Source organism: Ctenopharyngodon idella, chromosome 15, assembly GCF_019924925.1.
Source record: "Ctenopharyngodon idella isolate HZGC_01 chromosome 15, HZGC01, whole genome shotgun sequence".
Lineage (NCBI taxonomy): Eukaryota > Metazoa > Chordata > Actinopteri > Cypriniformes > Xenocyprididae > Ctenopharyngodon > Ctenopharyngodon idella.
Genome location: NC_067234.1, coordinates 32,695,262 through 32,716,895, shown reverse-complemented (window position 1 = coordinate 32,716,895; position 21,634 = coordinate 32,695,262). Strand labels below are relative to the sequence as shown.

The window sequence follows — 21,634 nt, the reverse complement described above, 5'->3', positions numbered from 1 at the left end:
ATTATGGAATTTAGAATTTTTAATTAATTATTTTATTTAATTTTTTTAAAGTCACCATGAAATAAAAATTGAAATTTCTTGCTTTTATAGAATATTGAATATATAGAATATCATAGTATTTTTTTTATATAAATGATTTATCCAGCCTTGTAATCTTTAATGAATATAACTTCCCCTTCCTCTCGCAGTGACTTCTCTTCTCTGATGATGTGTTTACTGGCATGAGGGCGGGACAACCTGTCACTCACATGAGATCGGCCAATAGCAAACCACAACCATCCAATCAATTTCCCATGAACAAAATTAAGCCCCGCATTACATTTGTTCTTGTTCGAGAAGCCGTTTCACTCTGATATATGTCACAATAGGCAAAAAGACGATCGCAACTTCTGTTTCATGCTGACTTTGCTACTCCTAGTTTCTGTAAATAAAAATGTTTGAAAATGAGCAGCTTTCCAATTGAAAATTCCAGCAGAAGATCGTTCTGATATTGAATCTACTGGAATGATGTATTTTTAAAATGTTCATCAAAAATCCTTAGATATGCAATCCACAGCTACTGTCTGAGCTGTACGACTGCACCCTGGAGTAGTTGTACCCTACGAAGAGCGGGTTCTGCGGCACAGGATGAAATGCGGATCTAGAGATGAAGGACGCACAAGGATCACTGCTGTTGCTTCCTTTGAAGGGTGTGGAAAGCTGACTGGGGTACTGAGTGTTTCTGGATACACACTGGCCTTGCATCACAGTTGGGCCATAATAACTCAGGTTCTGAGTTGGCATGATGCTTTGACTGTACACTAAAGACCCTGTGGTCACCGGTTGCACATTGAAGGGTGAATGTTGACCACTAGAAAGCGTAATGGCGTAGCTGAACGCAGACGACGAAGGCTGCTGAATGGAGAGGCGATTGTTCTGAAGCAAAGGCTGGTGTCTTATAGAGTTAAAAGGCTGGAAGCGGTTTAAAGCGGGTTTATTAACTGGTCGATGGGCATTAAATGAGCCCGATTCTGGACCAACACGACGACAGAGAAATATAACTCCAGACGCCAAAAGAAAAGCACTAGTTAACCAACCGATATACAGCGCCTCTCCCAGTTCCCTGCGCTGCGCGTCCATCAGTAGAGGGTTGTAGAAGTCTCTAATAATAGTGTGAGCCGTCCAAGAGACTGGAATGATAACGCACACTGATGCTAAAATCTGCATCGCCCCCACGGCGATCGCAATCATGCTTTTGACGCGAGGTTGATCCTTGAGACACGACGTGCAACGGAGGCCAAAAAGAGACATGAGCAGCCCGAGTGCAGACAGCGCCAGAGCGCTACATGTCAAGCCTCGGGCCGCCTGCAGGTCCGGCGGGAGGAACAGCAGAGAATCGTACACTTTGCACTGCATGTGGATGTTGGCCTGCCTGAAGCACGACATCCACAGACCCTCCCAGCGTGTCTCCATCACGATGATATTCTCCCCTATGAACGCCGTCACTTTCCACATGGGAAGGCCCGTGACGGCCACCGTCCCGATCAGACCGATGATGCCCAGGCACAGAGCGATGAGTTCACACTTGCCCTGAACCATCATTGACCTCCTCCTGTCACACTTTTCATTAGTTTTCCTAAAAGTAGTGAAACAGATATAATTGGTTTCTTTCTTGCATATTAGAATGATTTCTGAAGGATCATGTGACACTGAAGACTGGAGTAATGATGCTGAAAATTCAGCTTTGATCACAGGAATAAATTAAATTTGAAAGGGTTAGTTCACCCAAAAATGAAAATTATGTCATTAATTACTCACCTTCATGTTGTTCCACACCTGTAAGACCTTCATTCATCTTCAGAACGCAAATTAAGATATTTTTGATAAAATCCGATGGCTCAGTGAGGCCTGCATTGCCAGCAAGGAAATTAACACTTTCAATGCCCAGAAAGCTACTAAAGACATATTTAAAACAGTTCATGTGACTACAGTGGTTCAACCTTAATGTTATGAAGCGATGAGAATACTTTTTGTGCACCAAAAAAACAAAATAACGATTTTATTCAACAGTATCTAGTGATGGGCGATTTCAAAACACTGCTTCATGAAGCTTCGAAGCTTTATGAATCTTTTGTTTCGAATCAGTGGTTCGGAGCGTGTATCAAACTGCCAAAGTCACGTGATTTCAGTAAATGAGGCCTTGTTACATCATAAGTGTTTCGAAATTTCAGTGGTTCACCACTGGGGGGCGTGACTTTGGCAGTTTGATACGCGTTTCGAACTACTGATTCGAAACAAAAGATTCTTAAAGCTTCGAAGCTTCATGAAGCAGTGTTTTGACATCGCCCATCACTAGATATTGTTGAATAAAGTCATTATTTGGGTTTTTTTTTTGGCGCACAAAAAGTATTCTCGTCGCTTCATAACATTAAGGTTGAACCACTGTAGTCACATGAACTGTTTTAAATACGTCTTTAGTAGCTTTCTGGGAATTGAAATTGTTTTGCTGGCAATGCAGGCCTCACTGATCAAATAAATGCAGCCTTGGTGAGCATAAGAGCAAAAAAAGATTTTACAAACCCCAAACTTTTGAACAGAATGTACCATAACATGTATGCTTTCAATTTCATAAAATTATGCAAATGCTTAATTCTGTTTTTAAGCAAATGTTTAATTCTTCTGTTCATTTCTGTTGTTCTCTGTCTAGCTGTTTTTGTTTTCAAAAAAAGAACATGTCCTGAATGAATGTCTCCTCACATGACTCAAACTATCCTCAACAAATGAATGAATCCACTCACCCTGTTCTGAACAAAGATAATCCTGTTGGGCAGTGATTTAGTGTCCAAATCCAGAGATGCTGTGTTAAACACAAAACACAGGTGTGTTAGAAATGTAAATGTTGTTCCTAGAACAAATAGGGCAGTCAGTGTCCTCATAGAATCTCATAGAAGAGTGTGCTATTATGTGTAAGAAATGATGAAAAACTTAACTCTCTTTGTTATGGGAAAGTGGCAATAGTGTCTTCTGATTGGTTCAGGAGGATGAGGGTATGTAGAGATGCTGATGGTGTGTTTACTGTCCAGTGGTCATAGGCTGTCAACGAGGCCTCTCTCACATAAACATACTCAAATTAACAGATGACCTTGACTAAGAAAGAGTTACAGCATTCTCATACTTCATCACTAGAGGGAGCAGCTGCGCCAATCTAGTTAGAGGTAAGTTAGTTCTGTCAGGGCTGTTTAAGCAGGGCTTTGGAAGCTGAAACGAGTTTCTTTTATCCACCTTATTTGGCACCAGCTATTTTCTGAGAATGTGCGAGACTTCCGATTCATTATCCGCTATAGGTAGACTAGAGAACTTGAAGAACAACAAAGTGCAGAAAACGCTAAACATATTTGCGCTACAAACCAGTGTGTTTGTGATTACGATAGGCTAAAATGTTAAAATAATATAGGAAATACGAGTTTACAATACCAAACAGTATTAACGGGCTGTTTTTGAAAGGCAAAAATAACTGGAACCACGTGACACTGAGTTACAAATATCCGCGCCGCTTTAACGTTAAAAGATCAGTGACAGACTAGCAGCTTAGAGTTTTGGACAATGTTATCTATTTTTATTGTCATTTATCATGCATCAATGTACATTTTATCGAAAGAACCAGTTGTAGACCATCTTTAGTGACACAGGCACAATGACTTTTGTTATTGTCTAGTCAAGGTCACTTCTCCCTGGTGGTGACCCACATCTTTTGCATTAGCAACCTGAACTATGAGGCCACCACAGTACATACAGGCTCTGTTCTAAAACCCAGAGAGCTGCCTTTCTGTATACTGCCTACTTAGTGAGTGAACTTCTAAGGAAGCATCCTAACTGAAACATGTGAGTAATTTAGAACACTCTAGGCAGTAACTTTTGTCTTCACACAAATAGCACTGAAATAGTGTTCTGCAATTAGCATAATGCTAAGATAATACTATAATAATCATAAAAATACAGTGTGCATATTTGGGAAAATAATTTTAAATTAGACTGAACAATGTTTTAAAATTATTTTTGGTATTGAATCAAATGCAACATTTATAATCAATTTATCCACCATTTGGGTGTTTTTTTCCCTTTGTTTCTTCAATGAGCTCATCACAATGCATTCTGGGACTGCATTCTGCAAGATAGTTCTGATCCGTTTCTTGGATCTGTTGCAACACTACTATACTGTACTAACACCTGTAGCTCTTGTGTAACTCACTAGCTCTGGGTGTGTCTACACAGAGACGTTCAAGACAATAGCGTCTTACGTTTCACAGCGGCTTTCTGTTTATCTGAAGCCGCAGGGCATAAAGATCTGAACGCACTGAGCTGAACTAAACCACCGAATTGAGCACCTGCCTGTAACTCAGATCCCGTGACTTTTTGAGAAAACACATCCTTCCAAGCATAGAGATGAACAGATTTCTTCTAAGAACCATTACTGAGCAAATACACAAGAGAAACCAGAACACTACCATTTAAAATGACATGTAAATGCAGAAAGATATGAGGATTGAAAGCAAATATATTATACTAAAAGTTATAATTTATTGATTAAAATCATTGATTTGTGCTTTGATATTTACAAAAATATTTGAATATTAAACACTTTTTTCCTCAATTCTGTTTTAGACAGCTTTGAAGTAATACCTCAAGTGACACACTTTACAATGCCCTGAGGTATGATCAATCATAAAAAACAAAAAAAAAAACTAAAAACAATTCTTCATCTTTATCTCAGTCACAGTTCTCAAAGTCCTCCTATTTACATAGTTTAAAAAAACAAGAAGCAGAATTGACATTCAACAAGTAGAATTGACATTCAAATGTAATCAAAAACAAAGAATGAAACGGGGGGAAAAAAAATGAAATGTACAAGCAACTTTTTTACATTTGAAACCATTTAAATGTTGGTTTTTTTAAAAGTTCATATATTTTTAATTTGAAGCCTGTCCTTCCTGTCACTCATCTGCTCTTATATATTTAAAAAGCCAAAGAAGAAACAGTATTTAAATTCTATCAAAAACATTCCCAGGAATGAAACTGGAAAAAATGAAATGTACGACTAACTTTGTTACATTTAAAACCATTTAAACGTTACAATTTTATAATTTTTTCTTTTTTATAAAACCTTTGTTTAGATGTCCATTCTTTCCATCTCTCTCTAACACACACAAACAGACAGAAACTCAAATACACAAGCCTGTGGATTTCAGAGATAAGCCACGGCACTGCGGGCGGACGGGTGTCGGGACGGCTGTATGAACGGCTGCTGTCTGGAAGGTTGAATGAATGACTGCTGTCTGGAAGGCTGAATGAATGACTGCTGTCTGGATGGTTGGTACGACGTCTGAATGAATGACGGTGGTCCAGACAGATGGCTGTATTCCGACCGCGCTTGCGGGTGGAAGGTCACCGGTTGCGGCTGATAGGCCACATAGGGTGCGTTCCTGGAGTACCTGTACCTTGGGTCTGGGCCCTTGTCCAGGGGTCCGGTGCAGCAGGTGAATATGCAACCGCCGGCAAACAGGAAGGCTGACGACACCCAACCGATGTACAGTGCCTCCCCGAGTTCCCTGCGCTGGGCATCGATGAGCAAGGGGTTGTAGAAATCCTGGATGATGGCGTGTCCGGTCCAGGAGACGGGAATGAGGCAGCAGAAGCAGCCCATTAGGATCATGCAACCGGAGATGATCAAAATCATACGTTTGGCACGGTCGTTGTCTTGAATGCACGCCGTGCACCTCATCCCGACGATGGCGATCAGTAGACCCAGACCGGTCAGTGCCACAGAGCAGCACATGAGCCCCCGTGCAGCCTGGAGGTCCGGGGACAGCGCCAGCAGGGAGTCGTACACCTTACACTGCATTCGAATGTTGGCCTGTCGGTAGCAGTTCATCCACAAGCCTTCATAGCGGGTCTCCATCACGATGATGTTCTCCCCGATGAACGCCGTCACCCGCCACATTGGCATCCCGGTGCTGGCCGCCACCCCGATGAGCCCGATCAGGGTCACGCACATTCCCACAATCTCCAGGGCACCGCTTGCCATGACTCCAGAAGCCTGCGTGCCACAGAACAGCAAGGACAGGTTTCAACTGTGAGGTTTTGCATCCTGCTGGAATGGGAGCTCATAGGTGCTCACCTGTTCCCAGTCTCCGCCCTCTTGCTTAAGGGAGGGAGGGAACGCTGAGACTTGTTGCTATGAAATAGAATCCCCCCGTGAGTGTTTGTATCTGGTTTTGTGCCGCTCGGGGGGGAGGAGGAGCACGTAGCCGTGTTGATGTTTGAACAGTAGGCTATGTTTTCTGGCAGGGATTACTGAACAGCCAGATACAAGCAAACACACAACAGCTCCTGACTGCTGTCAATGTTTAACGCCATTGGTGTTGTGCCTCATTAAACTGCTGTCTGAAATGTTCAAAAACATCTGTGAAGTCAGCTGATGGCTTAACACTGATGTTTTGCTTTTAGTGAAAGGTGAAGCGTGTCGTTTTTGCACCTTTTGAGATATCAAAAAGGAATTTCATTATTTTTGCAATTCCATTTGATGCTAAGTGTTTTTTTTGCACGTTGCTATGCGGTTGCTAGGGTGTTCTGAGGGAACAACTTAGAAAACCACATAGCAACATGCTAACCCTTATGGAAAGAAAATATATTTCCCTATATATGAATGATCAATATATTACATGATTTAACAGTGTATTTGAAAATATACAGAAAAATATATTGCGTAAATATATTACAATATGTTGAATAATACATAAGGAATTGCTGCTCTTCATATATTGAAAAATATGTGATAATACATTTATTAATAAAATTTCATAATGTATGTAATTTTATATTCAGTAATATACTTCATAATATATAGATTTATATGTGATCAGATATGGTACTGCATACATAATATATTGCAGATATATTTACTCATGCAGTATAAACACATATATGGTGCAATATATTATGTAACACATTTCTTATATTTAATAATAATTTACATTTTAAACGTTCCGTATTTTCAGGTTAGTTAACAAAAGCACACCTGCATGTACCAAAGAGACTATCACTGTGTTATAGCGTGCACAGCCGTTACTTTTTAAATAAAGTTATTATAGTCTTAATGGTGTTCAGCCAATCATCAACCTAACCTCAGACTCTACTCTTCAGCACAATGGTAACCCCAAAAACTCACAATACCAGAAAACCTTTTAAATTCCAAAATAATACAACTTTAAACACTAACAGATCTCCATATCAATATTGAGCAAAACACAGGAAATAACATGTAATTTTAACATTTACTCTCCTTTAACAGTCAGAAGCAAAGCATCCTGGGAACTAGAAGTCTGTTGTAACCACTGATTGTAACTCATTCCATGAATATGTGTATATATGTGTGTACAATTCATTCACATTTATATGGGAACATGTATGTGCAATGTATGTACACAATAAAGGATAAGACTTTATGAATGTAATGCTATTTTTGTCTTCATTTATAAATATTTTATATGTATCAATATATAGCCATACATGGTTAATGCATATATTGCAGTATATTGAAAAATATAAGCACTAGTTTCCCATATATGGAAATGTATTATGTGATATATTGCAACATATTTTGCAGTATATCCCCATATATTTTTGTTCCGTAAGGGAAGAATCACTCAGAACACTTTAGCAGCTGCATAGCAACACCCTAGCAACCTTTGTACAGTCAAGAAGTTTAACATGTTACTATGTGGTTGCTATGCAGCTGCTACGGGATTCTGAGTGGCTTTTAGAATGTTACTATGAGGTTGCTCGGGTGTTGCTATGCCACTGCTATGGGGTTCTGAGTGGCTTTTAGAATGTTACTATGTGGTTACTCAGGTGTTGCTATGCCGTTGCTATGCCGCTGCTATGGGGTTCTAAGTGGCTTTTAGAATGTTACTATGTGGTTACTCAGGTGTTGCTATGCCGCTGCTATGGGGTTCTAAGTGGCTTTTAGAATGCTACTATGCTGTTTTGAGGGTGTTACTATGCAGCTGCTAAATAGGTTCTGAGTGTTTTCAGAATGTTACTATGTGATTGCTTGGGTGTTGCTATTCAGCTGCTAAGAGGTTCTGAGTGGCTTTTAGAATGTTACTATACTGTTTCTAGGGGGTTGCTATGCAGCTGCTAAAGATGTTCTTAGTGGTTTTTAGAATGTTACTATATGGTTTCTTGGTTGTTGCTATGCAGCTGCTTAGTGGTTCTGAGTGTTTTTTTTTTAGAATGTTATGCTGTTTCCAGGGTGTTGCTATGCAGCTGCTAAGGGGTTCTGAGTGGCTTTTAGAATGTTACTATGCTGTTTTGAGGGTGTTACTATGCAGCTGCTAAAGAGGTTCTGAGTGTTTTCAGAATGTTACTATGTGATTGCTTGGGTGTTGCTATTCAGCTGCTAAGAGGTTCTGAGTGATTTTTAGAATGTTACTATGTGGTTTCTTGGTTGTTGCTATGCAGCTGCTTAGGGGTTCTTAGTGTTTTTTTTTTTTTTTTAGAATGTTATGCTGTTTCCAGGGTGTTGCTATGCAGCTGCTAAGGGGTTCTGAGTGGTTTTTAGAATGTTACTATGTGGTTGCTTGGGTGTTTCTATGCAGCTGCTAAGAGGTTCTGAGTGTTTTTTTTTTTTTAATATTACTAAGTTCACGAGTTCACACTTACAAATAATCAGATAGCTAATAGTATGCGTATCGAATAGTAATAGTATGCTTATATGGCGTGTTGTCAGAGGAGAGGGCTCCGAGCTCGGTATTTGGTCCGAACCCAGATTACTCCCCCCATATTTCTGGTTTAGGAAAGTAACCAGGTGAGTGTGAGGAGACGGGGTGGTGGAGGGATGCTGAAAATGATAAAAAAAAAACATAGGTGAGTCAACTGCCTTTATATATAGGTCTCCACTCATGCTGATTGGGTAGATATGTTGATTGCTGATTGATGACTGCTGGTTGGAGTGATGTGATGATTAGTTAGATCATTTGAATGTGTGTTCCTCCCGAACTTTGTTAATAAAACATCATTTGTTTTGTTTCCAGGTAGTTGCTATGCAGCTGCTAATGGGTTCTGAGTGTTTTTTTTAGAATTTTACTTTGCTGTTTCCAGGGTGTTGCTATGTAGCTGCTAATGGGTTCTAAGTGGGTTTTAGAATGTTACTATGTGGTTGATCGGGTGTTGCTATGCAACTGCTAAAGAGGTTCTGAGTGGTTTTTAGAATGTTACTATGCAATTGCTATGGTTTTCTGGGGCAACCCCCCAGCACAAGCAACTAAGCAGCTGCCAGGGTGTTTTATTATGTGAGATTTCTCAGAACACTTTAGCAGCTGCATAGCAACACCCTAGCAACCTTTGTATGGTTGCAATTCCATTTGATACTGAGTATTTTTTTACCATGTTGCTGTTCATCTGCTAAAGTGTTCTGAGGGGGTTTAGCATGTTTCTATGGGGTTGCTAGGGTTTTCTGGGGCAAATCAACACACTAAAAACAAACAGAACACCTTAGCAAGCATATTTGTAATTCCATTTGATGCTGAAATTTTTTTTAGCATGTTATGTGCAACCACCCAGGTTTTCTATGCAAAGATAACACTCAGAACACCTTAGCAGCTTCATAGCAACACACTAGTAACCTTTGTATGGTCAAGCACCACTCACATTTTCTTCAGACAATGTGAAAAAAATGGTGTTTCTTTTCTCTACAAGATGGCTGACAGTAACTGTGACCAAAAACTTAGTTTACTTTTCATCAGCAAGTCCAGATGAGAGTTTAGATCATCATACTATTGTTTTGAGGCATCAGCTGTTTTTCCAATTACATCTTAGATCACTTGCACATCTCTTTTCGTTACACAACACAAATTCAGTGCCACTCATGTCTGCTGGTAAATTTGCATTAGGGGTGTGACATTTTGAGGTTGTGGAACATTTCCTCTGACAACACAAGAGAAACAAACACTGGAAAACCACCTCAACTGGTTCGACCAGCGTCGCCAAAACTCGGCTAAAAAAAAAAAACAGCAAAATCATGCAGTCAGATCCAGGAAGGGAATGTTTTGAGACTACAGACCAGGAACTAGTATTCTTTTTACACATTTATTTATTTCTTTTATCTTTTTACAATACAATACAACTTAAGTCAAACCAGTGCTTTAAAAATGTACAAAGTGAAAAAAAAGAGTCAACATTAAATCATTTAAATGCTGTGTGGACATATCCCATGTTGCTGTTTTTAAATTTAGCACATTTCATCTTATTTTTGTACAAATGTAAATTATGAACAGTCTTTTATAATATAGGCAAGAAGGAAATGCATTCAAAATCAAGCATCACATATACAGTCATATGTGATCAACAAAGAGGCTCCATCAGTCCTGTTTCCTTCTGAATGTTAATGCAGATCGTTCCCAATTCAAGTTCTTTCTGCACCAGAGTCTCTATGGGAGATTTTAGTGGTAAAGTGCAGCACTCACTGTGTGTTTCAGACTCTTGGCGGGTTATAGATCGTCGGGATGGGAGAATAGGTCGGTTGATAGTTATATGCGGGTTGGTATCCGTATGCAGGCTGGTATCCATATCCGGGCCCGTAGGAGTAGTTATATGGGGCCGATCCGGCACGGTACATCACAGCAGCCATGTCCATTTTGTCCTGTGTCCGTGGTGCATGTCGACAGAGCAGAATCACCCCGGCACTGAAGAGCAAAGCCGAAGTGACCCATCCGATGTAGAGGGCCTCCCCGAGCTCTCTGCGTTGGGCGTCGATCAACAAGGGGTTGTAGAAGTCCTGGATGATCACGTGAGCCGTCCACGACACAGGAATGATGGTGGTCAAGCAGCCAGCAAGGAACAAACACCCTCCACTCACCAAAACAATGTGCTTGGTCTTGGGACGGGAGTCCACCAGACGGGTACAGCGCATTCCTACGGCTGACACGATGCAGGCGAAGGCAGACAAAGCGACGGAGGTGCACATGAGACCCCTGGCAGCCTGGAGGTCGGATGGAAGAAACAGCAAAGAATCATAGACTTTGCACTGCATACGGATGTTGGCTTGCCGGAAGCAGTTCATCCACAAGCCCTCCCAACGTGTCTCCATCACGATGATGTTCTCCTGGATGAACGCCGTCACCTTCCACATCGGGAGGCCCGTGACGGCGGCAACGCCGATCAGTCCAAGAAAGCCTATGACCAGCGCCACCACCTCACAGCACATGGATTCCCGTCTCTTCCTCTTCTCGGTCTTCAGCTGCTCCTCGTACATTTCCTTCGCCGACTTCTCATCCGGATAGCCCGTGTATGCACTGCCCCCATAGGATTTGTCCGCATAGGACTTGGCCATATAAGACCCGGCCGTGTAAGACATGACGGTCGAGAAGAATTGGACACAGAACGCAGCTCTCCTTTACTGTGGTGTTTCTCAAATGAGACCGGAAGATCCAGATGGCACGTATTTACAGCCAAGAAAAAAATGTTAATGATGTTATGTGATCAGACTGGTTCATCTGCTCCTAGAACATCTGATAATCACCTTGAAGGAAACTAGTGATACTTGAAATGTTCAAACAAACGAATTCTATTCTCAAATTCTGCCATTAGGTGGCTTCTAAAAATGAACATTCTATTTAGAATGCAAACACAAAATAGCTTGTTGGAGTGTAGTTAAGATTTATTTATAAAACAAATAAATAATATAAGTTATAAAACAAATAAATAATAATAAAACACAATTTTAATGCTCAAGTTATTAAAATATAGTAACATACTACTACTAATAATAATATAAATTAATACAAAATAAATAAAAAAAACATAAATAAACATACTGAATCTTTCCACTGTGTAAGAAAATATATTAAAGTTAGTTCAAATATGATCATTTTGACATTTCATAACAACTTTATTGCTCATATAACAACAACTACAACAATAAGAATTATTATTATTAACCAAATCAAAATAAAAACAATATAATTCAATAAAAATAAATAAATAAACAAACAAACAAATAAAAAAGATGATTATTATTATTATTATCCAGCTTAGCCAATTAAATGAATGGATTCCAAAAAAATGGATTCACCACTGTAGGTGTAAGAAAAAATAATATGAAAAATAACTTTATACAATTTATTTAAAAATTATATACAAAATATTAAAAATTACTTTATGCAATTTAACATACATGTATAAAATTGTATTGCTCCTTTTTATAGCTCAGGAGAATAGAATTGTGTTCCTCATAATATTTCATTTACATTTCTTAAAATTCCTTAGGAAAAACAACAAAAAAAACGAGTCGATAGTTTACATCCGTTAAGAGTACAGAGAAATAAAATGACAGCAGCTCAGATCATGTAATGTTTAATCTTTTGGAAGAATTTAACGAGAAATGTTTTAGTTCATATGGAGATCTCTGACTTATTTTCTCAAGAGGTTCCTGAACTTAAATTTCCCATGAAGCCCCTGAGCTTGTGCTGTTTCCTTCAGCTGGTGTATCTCAGTGAGAGGTCAGGTGTGTTACGGGTGTTTCAGGTAAGAAGAAACACAACTAGAACGGCTGTTAAACAAGTGATGGAGGGTGGAACCTGAGAGGGCTAGGTGTCAAAACACACACACACAGTCTCCCATCTGTAGATATCTAATCCATCCATCAGCAGTCCAGTGTCAGTGTGGTTTACATTTAGTTTCACTTACAGTAAATAAAAGCATGTGGGTGTTCCTAAAATATCTAAGCATGTCAGATGCAAATCTCATGCAGACGGCATGCCAGTTTTTTTTCCAGCATGTTTTTTTATCCTGTCTACTTTATATGTACAGCTGGGTGGAGTGAATTTGATTAATGCAATTGTTTTTATTTAAAAGCGCAGCATGCCAAAATGAAAGACAATTTCAAAAATAATATCTATTTAATATCCCAATTATTTCTCCTACACAGCAAAGACATTAAATGAAGAGCGAGTGTAGACTTTTGCTGAAATCTTCAGCTTCTCAGATGTTTCTCCTGAGGAAAAGACTCTGCAATCAAAAGTCAAAGATTTTATTATGAACTCAAGTATTTCTCATCAAATTATTTCATGGGAAAATGATCTGAGCTGCTCCACATTCATTTACAGGCAGCTCTAGACTGTCTTACTGTATGTTTATTGTCTTATTTGTTTCTACTTTTGTTCCTCCAATAGAACTTTGAGAAACATCAGAGACAAAGTTCTGAGCAATGAGTTTTCTCTGAGAATCACACAACTTAAAACATCAAATTTTGTGTTTAAATGATCCTTTAATATCACTTAATTTTAACTAGCATATTTAATATTACAATACAATCTTACAATTACAATAGTATAATTATTATATTTAATAGTACAGAATTTAAGTATAAATAATAGATAATAAATAATATTTATAATATAAAATAATTGATCATAAAATAAAAAACACACACACATATATATATAAAATGATCACCATGACAGCTAGTTCAGTCTCATTCATAATTGAATAATTCAGATATAAAAGTTTAAAAGTGGGTAAATCAATGGATGAACAAGTTAATTTCAGTGTTTCCTTACAAGGACAGAACTACAAAAAAATCAATTACTATAATATTTTATAGTATAATATTTATTTATACATATAATTAATGTAATATTTGATCATAAAAAGCAAAAACATTTCTTTTGTTGCAAATAATGAGTTTTTGATGATTACCATGACAGCTTGTTTAGTCTCATTTCATAATTTAATTATTTAGCTTAAAAATAGCTAAAGGTAAATCATACGTTAGTGGATGCACAAGTTAGTTTCAGTTTTTCCTTACAAGAACAGAACTACAATAAATCAATTCAACCCTAAATGTATTAAAATATAATATACAATCACTTGCATTTAGTTAGTTAGTGAGTAACATTTAATCTAATTAACCAGAATTCAACACACTGAGATTTTCCAAGATTCATCTGGCCAAGACGGGAACAAAGAACAAAGACACATACAAGACTTGAAAGAAATAAAAATAAAAGATTAAACACATAAATAAACAACTGTACTGAATGAAGTCATTTATCTCGGTCAGACGTACTGACTCCTCCAGTAAGAGTTAGAAGAGGGTGTCCGTTCCAACATGCTCATTTTGTCCTTTTCCACTGGGACATACGGCCCATCCTCCTCGTCCTTCCTCTGACGGGGGGCGTAACGGCACAGCAGTATCACCCCAGCAACCAGGAGGACCAAGAACGTAGCGAAGCCCACATAAAGCGCCTGTCCGATCTCTCGCTTTTGCGACTCCAGCACCAGGGGGTTGTAAAAGTCTCGGATGATGGTATGAGTTGACCAGGAGACGGGAATGAGAGTGGCGAGGCCGGAGGCGACGAACAGGCAGCCGCCCACCAGCAGGATCACATTCTTACCCCTGCTGTCCTCTTGATAGCAGTCTGTGCCCCTCATCCCACAGACGGACACCAGGACGGCTAGAACGGCGAGCACTATGGAGACGCACATGAGCCCACGGGCCGCCTGGATGTCTCCCGGCAGGATGAGCAGCGAGTCGTAGACCTTGCACTGCATTCTGATGTCCGCCTGCCGTATGCACGCCATCCATAACCCCTCCCACTGCGCCTCCATGATGATGAGGTTGGGCCCAATAAATGCCGTGACCTTCCACATGGGCAGCGCAGGTCACTGCGATGGTCCCTACCAGACCGATGGCGCCCAGCACCAGGGCAAGGATCTCCAGTTTAGCTCTCATGACTGCAGCAGCGTCGGTTGCGACAGAAATGGTGTGAAACGCCAGTGTTTGATCAAATGTATACGGGTTATCTGATAGGAATGAGGTAGGAGGGGTTTGGTCCATCCATGCTATGCGGTAACGCTGGTTTCTGTTAGCTGATGACAGATAGTCTTGGTTTTGTTTTTAATGGAAGTCTGTGACTTCCTGCGTCTGTTGCAACAGCAGCAACTGCTCTACTGGTTAAATGCATAACTGGCTCCATAGTGAAGGCCAACATGATCTAAAGCAGTGGTTTTCAACCACATTGGAAAATTCAGAGTGTAGAACATTTTCACTCAGAAATCGCTAGTAAATTTCACAATTACAAAGAAACAGCAAGTAAGACATTGAATTAAAAGTGAAATTTTGAAGTCGAAAGACTGAAATAGTATTTTCTTTTTAGAGTAAAATGTTCTCTCAATAATTTTTTTTTTTACAGTGCATTGGGCCATAGCACTATGCAATATGATTTAAAACCATTTAAAATAAGACAAAAATAAGGACGGGAAAAATGGTCAGTGCACCCGGCGCATGGTCTAAAAGGGTTGTCCATATTCTCTTAATGAGTAATGGGCCTGTTTTGGGTGTAAGGTGCAATAAACCAATCAGAATCTCATCTCCCATTCCCTTTAAAAGCTAGCTGAGCTCACGCCATGGCGGATTCGCTATTTACATGGCGGAATTTGCAAGCAGAAAAATGGAAGGCTTCTCTAGTGAGGAAACGGATTTAACCTCGCGCACGAGCAGACCATCTACGGGACAAGCCGGATTCCACCAAAGCATTTTTATGTTTATGCACACAATAATAATCTTTTACATTGTAATCCTTTTATTTTTAATATTTGGCATGTTCGTGTGCTGCTGAGCGTCCCTGTGTGTGTGTAATAAGCAGAGTGTACGCGTGTTGAGCACCTGCATATAGGCTCATGTTACTAACGCGCTCTTTAAATAACAAAACAAATATTGCGCCATTGACTTTAGACCAGGTTTCAGTTGGTCAATGGCACTGTCTATTTCAGTTCCCTCAAAACAGCAACACGCCAACAATGCACCTGAACACACCTCATTTTCAGACCAGCATGCCCATGGGCGCACAAATGGGCGCAAATGCATTTGCTATTTAAACAACGTGGCGCAGGACGTGAAAATGATAACTGCGTCAGGCTGAAACTAGCAAAAAACACTGCTTTCGTGCCTGGCACCATGTTGCGGCGGGTGTGTGATAGGGCCCCCACCCTTGACGAGATTTTCCAGCAATCTGTGTTTTTACTGTTATGTGGTAGGGGCGCTATTATGCACCTTCTGAAAGAATACAGAATCCAATTGTCGGAACTTAATTTTTACCCCCCAGAACGCGGGAAACGGGAGGGGTCATTTTTACCAGGGAACCCCCCTGGTACGCGATTGAGCTAGTTTTGGCTGTGATTGGTAGGTTTTGTTACGCAAACCTGGCAACTCTAACAGAATCTCCAGATCAAAACACAGGCAAAAAAGAAGCAGAAACAAGCAAATGAAACATTGATTATGCACATGTAAAAATAAAATGTGATCATTAAACATTAAACAGCAAAAAAAAAAAATGCACACACATAGGGTAAGTGTGGCGTGGGCGTGGCGGCCTGGGCTTTGCACTGGGCTGATTCCATGCTGCACGCCATGCTTTTTTAATGCATTATACACTAATTGACAAACATATTATGAGTATAACAATGAAAGCAGCCATATTTATTTTAAAAAAAAAAGAAAAAAGAGGAAAAAAAAAAAAAAAAAAAAAAACACACAGACAAGGTAAGCGTGGCATGTGTGGGACGGCTGGGGATGGATTTTGGGACCCTCGGCCCCGCAGCACCGCACCTTGATAGCTCGTTGCAACATGACACTGACGGGGGTCTATCCTATGCCATGGCCATGAGGGGAATAGAGGCAGCTTTATAATATCTTATTATTAATAGCTGTATCAATATTACCATTATTAATACTATTATTATTGTTATTATCACTGCCATTGCAACTACTACTATTATCATTACTATTAATGGCTGTATCAATATTACCATTATTAATATTATTATCATTATTGCTATTACTGTTATCTTTATTTTTCCTCTTCCTGATCCTTTAACCTCCCCCTCATTCCGGATGAAATGAGTATATTTCTTAATATTTATCATTACTACTACTGCTAATACTATTATTACTATTTGTCATTTCTTATTAATTGGATTTATCATTATTATTATTATTATTATTATTATTTATTATTAATACTGTTGCTATTGTCACCTTCCTCATTTTTTGCGTGTGATACTATTATTATCTTCATCATTGTTTCCTCCTTTTTGATATATATTTTTTCTTAACTCTGGTTATGTCTGTTGTACTTTCCTACATGCTCCTTTATTCATATATTTCCACTCCCACACCCAGTTACACTTAGTTACACACACACACACACACACACACACACACACACACATATACCCAAATCATACTGGCGGTTATGTATGTTTTGTTGGTCTTTGTATTTTGCATTTAATTTCTTTTCTGTAAATATTGTAATTATCTGTTTGCATAATAATAAAAAAAAAAATAAAAAAAAATAAAAATAAATAAATAAAGAATTGAACTCTGTTATAGAAAAAAAAAAAAAAAAAAAACATTAAACAGCATATAACTGCCTAACGTTACTGAATGAAATGTCAACCCAGGAAGAGGTACAGGACTGTGAAGCTTTGGGGGTGCTGATGGACTCGATCTATGTTTTGATTATCATTTGAAATATTGTATGTTCAGATATTCATACAACAAAATATTCTGAGGGCCATGAAAGTTTTCGGAAAATGATCAAAAATGCTGGCATAATTATGCCTTGTAATGCACCTTATAATGCATTGTATGATCTCATGAATAATTGTAACCATATTTATAATTCATTATAATACTTATCTATTCATTGTTAAACCTTTATATAGTTTATTTGCTAACAATTTACAACAAGGTTTCATTTGTCAACATTAGTCAACTACATTAGTTGACTAATTACAATGAACAATACTAATACAGCATTTTTATTAATCCTAGTTAATGGTAATTTTTACATTTACTAATACATTTTTAAAATCAAAAGTTGTAACTGTTAACATTAGTTAATGCACTGTGAACTAACATGAACAAATAATGAACAATTGTATTTGTATTAACAAAGATTAATAAATGCTGTAAAAATGTATTGCTCATTGTAAGTTCATTTCAACTAATACATTAACTAATGTTAACAAATGAGACCTTACTGTAAAGTGTTATTATATATTTCATTAAAACACATGACACACAACTAGTTTCAGATGTAACAAGGATTCTGAAAATGTTATAATGCATTTTAACTATGGTTACAGTTATTTATGAAAAGATAGAATGCATTATATAATGTACATTATGAATTCCTTTATAATGCGTAATACATATAGGTTTTAAGTAACATGTTACATAAATATGATAATTAAAAAAAAATAATAATAATAATAATATATATATATATATAATGCCAAGATCTAAAATATTTTTATCAGGTAGAAAATTGTGAGTGAAAAATATTAGATTTTAATATTAAAATATTAACTAATTTTAAACATCAAAAAAATATTTAAAAGCCAATCCTTAATCCTTACCAAATAAATCATAAACGACTGGATAAAGGAAATAAATATATTAGCCCACATGGACGGCAATATTGCAGTGAACAATGAGGGGTCAAAAGGTCAAAAAGGTTGAGAACCACTGGGTTAAAGGGTCAGTTCACCCAAAAATGATTTATTATTATTATTATTTACTCACCCTCATTTTGATCCAAACCTGTTTGCTGTAGAGTAGAAAAGGAGAATTCGTCTTCAAGCAGCTCTTTTCTATTTCATCATCATGCCTGCTTGAAAGCTGCACAAACAATAATAAAAAAACACAAAAACATCTTAAAAGAATTCCATACATGACTCTGTGAAACTTTAACCAATCATTTGAGAAACTAGTAATAGTGAGATACTTAAGATAGTAGAACTACAGCTACTGGCAACCCAAAATTAACATTTGTCACGTGTTGCATACAAGTTAAAACTAACTTTGGCGAGTAAATAAAAGAGTTATCGCTACTTTTGTAAAGACAGAACATCATAATACACAGAATAAATCTAATTTTAAGAACAACAATATGAATCTTGCTGTTCTGAGTGGCGTGAACAAAAGACAGTTTAAACTTTTACCTCAATTTACAATGAGATATTTATCTAGAATGCCTAAAGTTTTCAAATTTTCCCATGCATTAAGCCACGGAAATGAAAATATGAAGAACAAAACATTTTTGTGACGTGCAGTTTCACTGAGAGTCGGATGCTCATATAAGACAGTACAGTATATTATGATGATTAATGCTGTTTTCCAACATTATGCAAGGACAAGGCAACTACATAATCCCATATCAGGAACAAAAGTATATGTTATAATAGAAGTTATGCAAAATACAGTTTCTCTCTTAGTAAAAAAGTGTTTATGGTGCCTAAATGTTCTCAGTTCATCCTCTACTGGCAGGTATCAAAGTTCATTTTAGTTACATCTAGGTGACATGAAATGTGTGTGAGATTTACAACTATAAAAAATAGTTTTATGACTATATAATCTGTTTCTTTTGTACAACTAGTGTAACTTCTTGACTTGGAGGATTCAGATAAAATCATGGCTGAACATATTAGATCATGTTGGGCACATTTACAGGAGCGCACAGAGAGCAGAAGCTTGTCTCACCTGAGCTAAAATGTCACTAATGTTCATGTAAAACACTGTGAATTATAATTGAAGAGTCAACAGAAACTTTCAAACCTGTCTGACGGGTCGGACCGCTGTGACTTCATCTGTGACTTCATCTGTGACTGAGTTTCATATGTCAACTCAGACGTCCAACCTCAGAGGAGTGACATTTAATTAACAACATATTACTTATAATATGTATTCTGTCAATATCACACTTTTCCTATAAAGACAGCACTTCTTCATCTTTTACTTTACTGTAGACAGTAGAAATGTTTCACTCCTGCTTTAATAGAGTAAACCACTATACATGCTCAGAAAATACATAAGCGACATTTAATTAGATTTTTGTAAAAAAGAAAAAGAAAGATCAATGTTTATATTTGAAGTAAATGAAAACGTTCCTCAGATGTTCATATTTACACGAAATGTTTGCGCGCCATCTTGTGCATCTGTGTAAAACTGCACGTTCAACATCAAAATCACCCGGGGGAAAAATACAGAATGAAAACACAATTCCAGAGCATCCAATAAATAAACAAATAAAGGTTATATTTTACACATACCACGATAAAACGTATAATCACGCTTTTCACGTAAATACCACAGTAGGCTAAATGAATGCTAATCATTCACTACGCAGTATTAGCATCTGGTTCCGTCATTTTACCACAGTACACCTCAATCCCTTAAGTCTTTTAGAAGTTGTGTAAATTAGGTTAATATTTAGCCTAAATGTGGGTTCATTTAGTACAAATCTACCTAACTTGATAAACTTACCTTGTTTTCTCACTTTTCTCTAGTAAAGAGAAGTCGACTCGAATCCTTCAAGTCAAAGATTAAAGGTCAAAGTATTAATTGTTTATCTTCTCCACATGTGTACTGTAATAGCTAATAGACAATTTCAAAAAATAATTTACTTTCAACAATAAAACAAAAACTTAAGGAGCATAATGAACTTAATAAAACCAACGTGTCAGATGAAATATCTTCGAGTTCGTCTTGAGGCGATTTTCCACATATTCTGCTGTAAGAACACAAAAACGTGCATTTTCTATGCATAATATCTGTTCTGCACTCTTAATAACGTTTTCGCATACATAAAGGGTTAGCTCACCCAAAAATGAAAATGCTGTCATTTATTACTCACTCATGCCGTTCCAGACCCGTAAGACCTTCGTTAATCTTCGGAACGCAAATTAGATATTTAGGTTGAAATCCGATGGCTCCGTGAGGCCTGCATAGGGAGCAATGACATTTCCTCTCTCAAGATCCATAAAGGTACTAAAAACATATTTAAATCAGTTCATGTGAGTGCAGTGATTCAATATTAATATTATAAAGCGCCGAGAATATTTTTGATGCGCCAAAAACAACAACAAAATAACGACTTTTTCAAAACACTGCTTCAGGAAGCTTCGGAGCGTTATGAATCAGCGTGTCGAATCAGCGGTTCGGAGCGCCAAAGTCAAGTGATTTCAGCAGTTTGGCGGTTTGACAAGCGATCCGAATCATGATTCGACACGCTGATTCATAACGCTCCGAAGCTTCCTGAAGCAGTGTTTTGAAATCGGCCATCACTAAATAAGTCGTTATTTTGTTTTTTTTTGGCGCACCAAAAATATTCTCGTTGCTTTATAATATTAATATTGAACCACTGTACTCACATGAACTGATTTAAATATGTTTTTAGTACATTAATGGATCTTGAGAGAGGAAATGTCATTGCTGTCTATGGAGGCCTCACTGAGCCATCGGATTTCAACAAAAATATCTTAATTTGTGTTCCGAAGATTAACGAAGGTCTTACGGGTGTGGAACGGCATGAGGGTGAGTAATTACATTATTTTCATTTTTGGGTGAACAAACCCTTTAATGTGCACTTACATGGTACCACCTTCGACCACTGGGAGGCAGATTGCTATTTTTATCTAATGGTTGAAAAAATATATATATATCAATAAATAAATGTTATACATCTCTCTATGTAAATTATACATAATTATATTCATTTATAAATATATAACTTAATATAAATAATACATTTTC

General features: G+C 37.7%; 4 protein-coding genes across 4 annotated transcripts; all 4 read right to left on the bottom strand.

Moving 5' to 3' along the window:
• Positions 1-153: 153 nt before the first annotated feature.
• On the bottom strand, positions 154-2,916 carry LOC127495920 (claudin-8-like). The gene is made up of 2 exons (XM_051863385.1): positions 2,778-2,916; positions 154-1,615 (listed from the first exon to the last, which is right to left on the bottom strand). Exon 2 carries the CDS (start codon positions 1,579-1,581, stop codon positions 538-540), a length of 1,044 nt encoding a protein of 347 aa, XP_051719345.1. The 5' UTR covers positions 1,582-1,615; positions 2,778-2,916; the 3' UTR covers positions 154-537.
• Positions 2,917-4,535: 1,619 nt separating this feature from the next.
• cldn8.1 (claudin 8.1) lies at positions 4,536-6,209 on the bottom strand. Its single transcript, XM_051863391.1, has one exon. The coding sequence runs from the start codon at positions 6,059-6,061 to the stop codon at positions 5,222-5,224; it is 840 nt and encodes a 279-aa protein (XP_051719351.1). The 5' UTR covers positions 6,062-6,209; the 3' UTR covers positions 4,536-5,221.
• Positions 6,210-10,106: 3,897 nt separating this feature from the next.
• Positions 10,107-11,464, bottom strand: LOC127495925 (claudin-4-like). The gene has a single exon (XM_051863390.1). The coding sequence runs from the start codon at positions 11,390-11,392 to the stop codon at positions 10,511-10,513; it is 882 nt and encodes a 293-aa protein (XP_051719350.1). The 5' UTR covers positions 11,393-11,464; the 3' UTR covers positions 10,107-10,510.
• A 1,819-nt stretch (positions 11,465-13,283) lies between these two features.
• Positions 13,284-14,770, bottom strand: LOC127495931 (claudin-8-like). The gene is given in 2 exon segments (XM_051863398.1): positions 13,284-14,697; positions 14,699-14,770. Coding segments are annotated over 2 exon segments (675 nt in total). The 3' UTR covers positions 13,284-14,094.
• Positions 14,771-21,634: the final 6,864 nt, after the last annotated feature.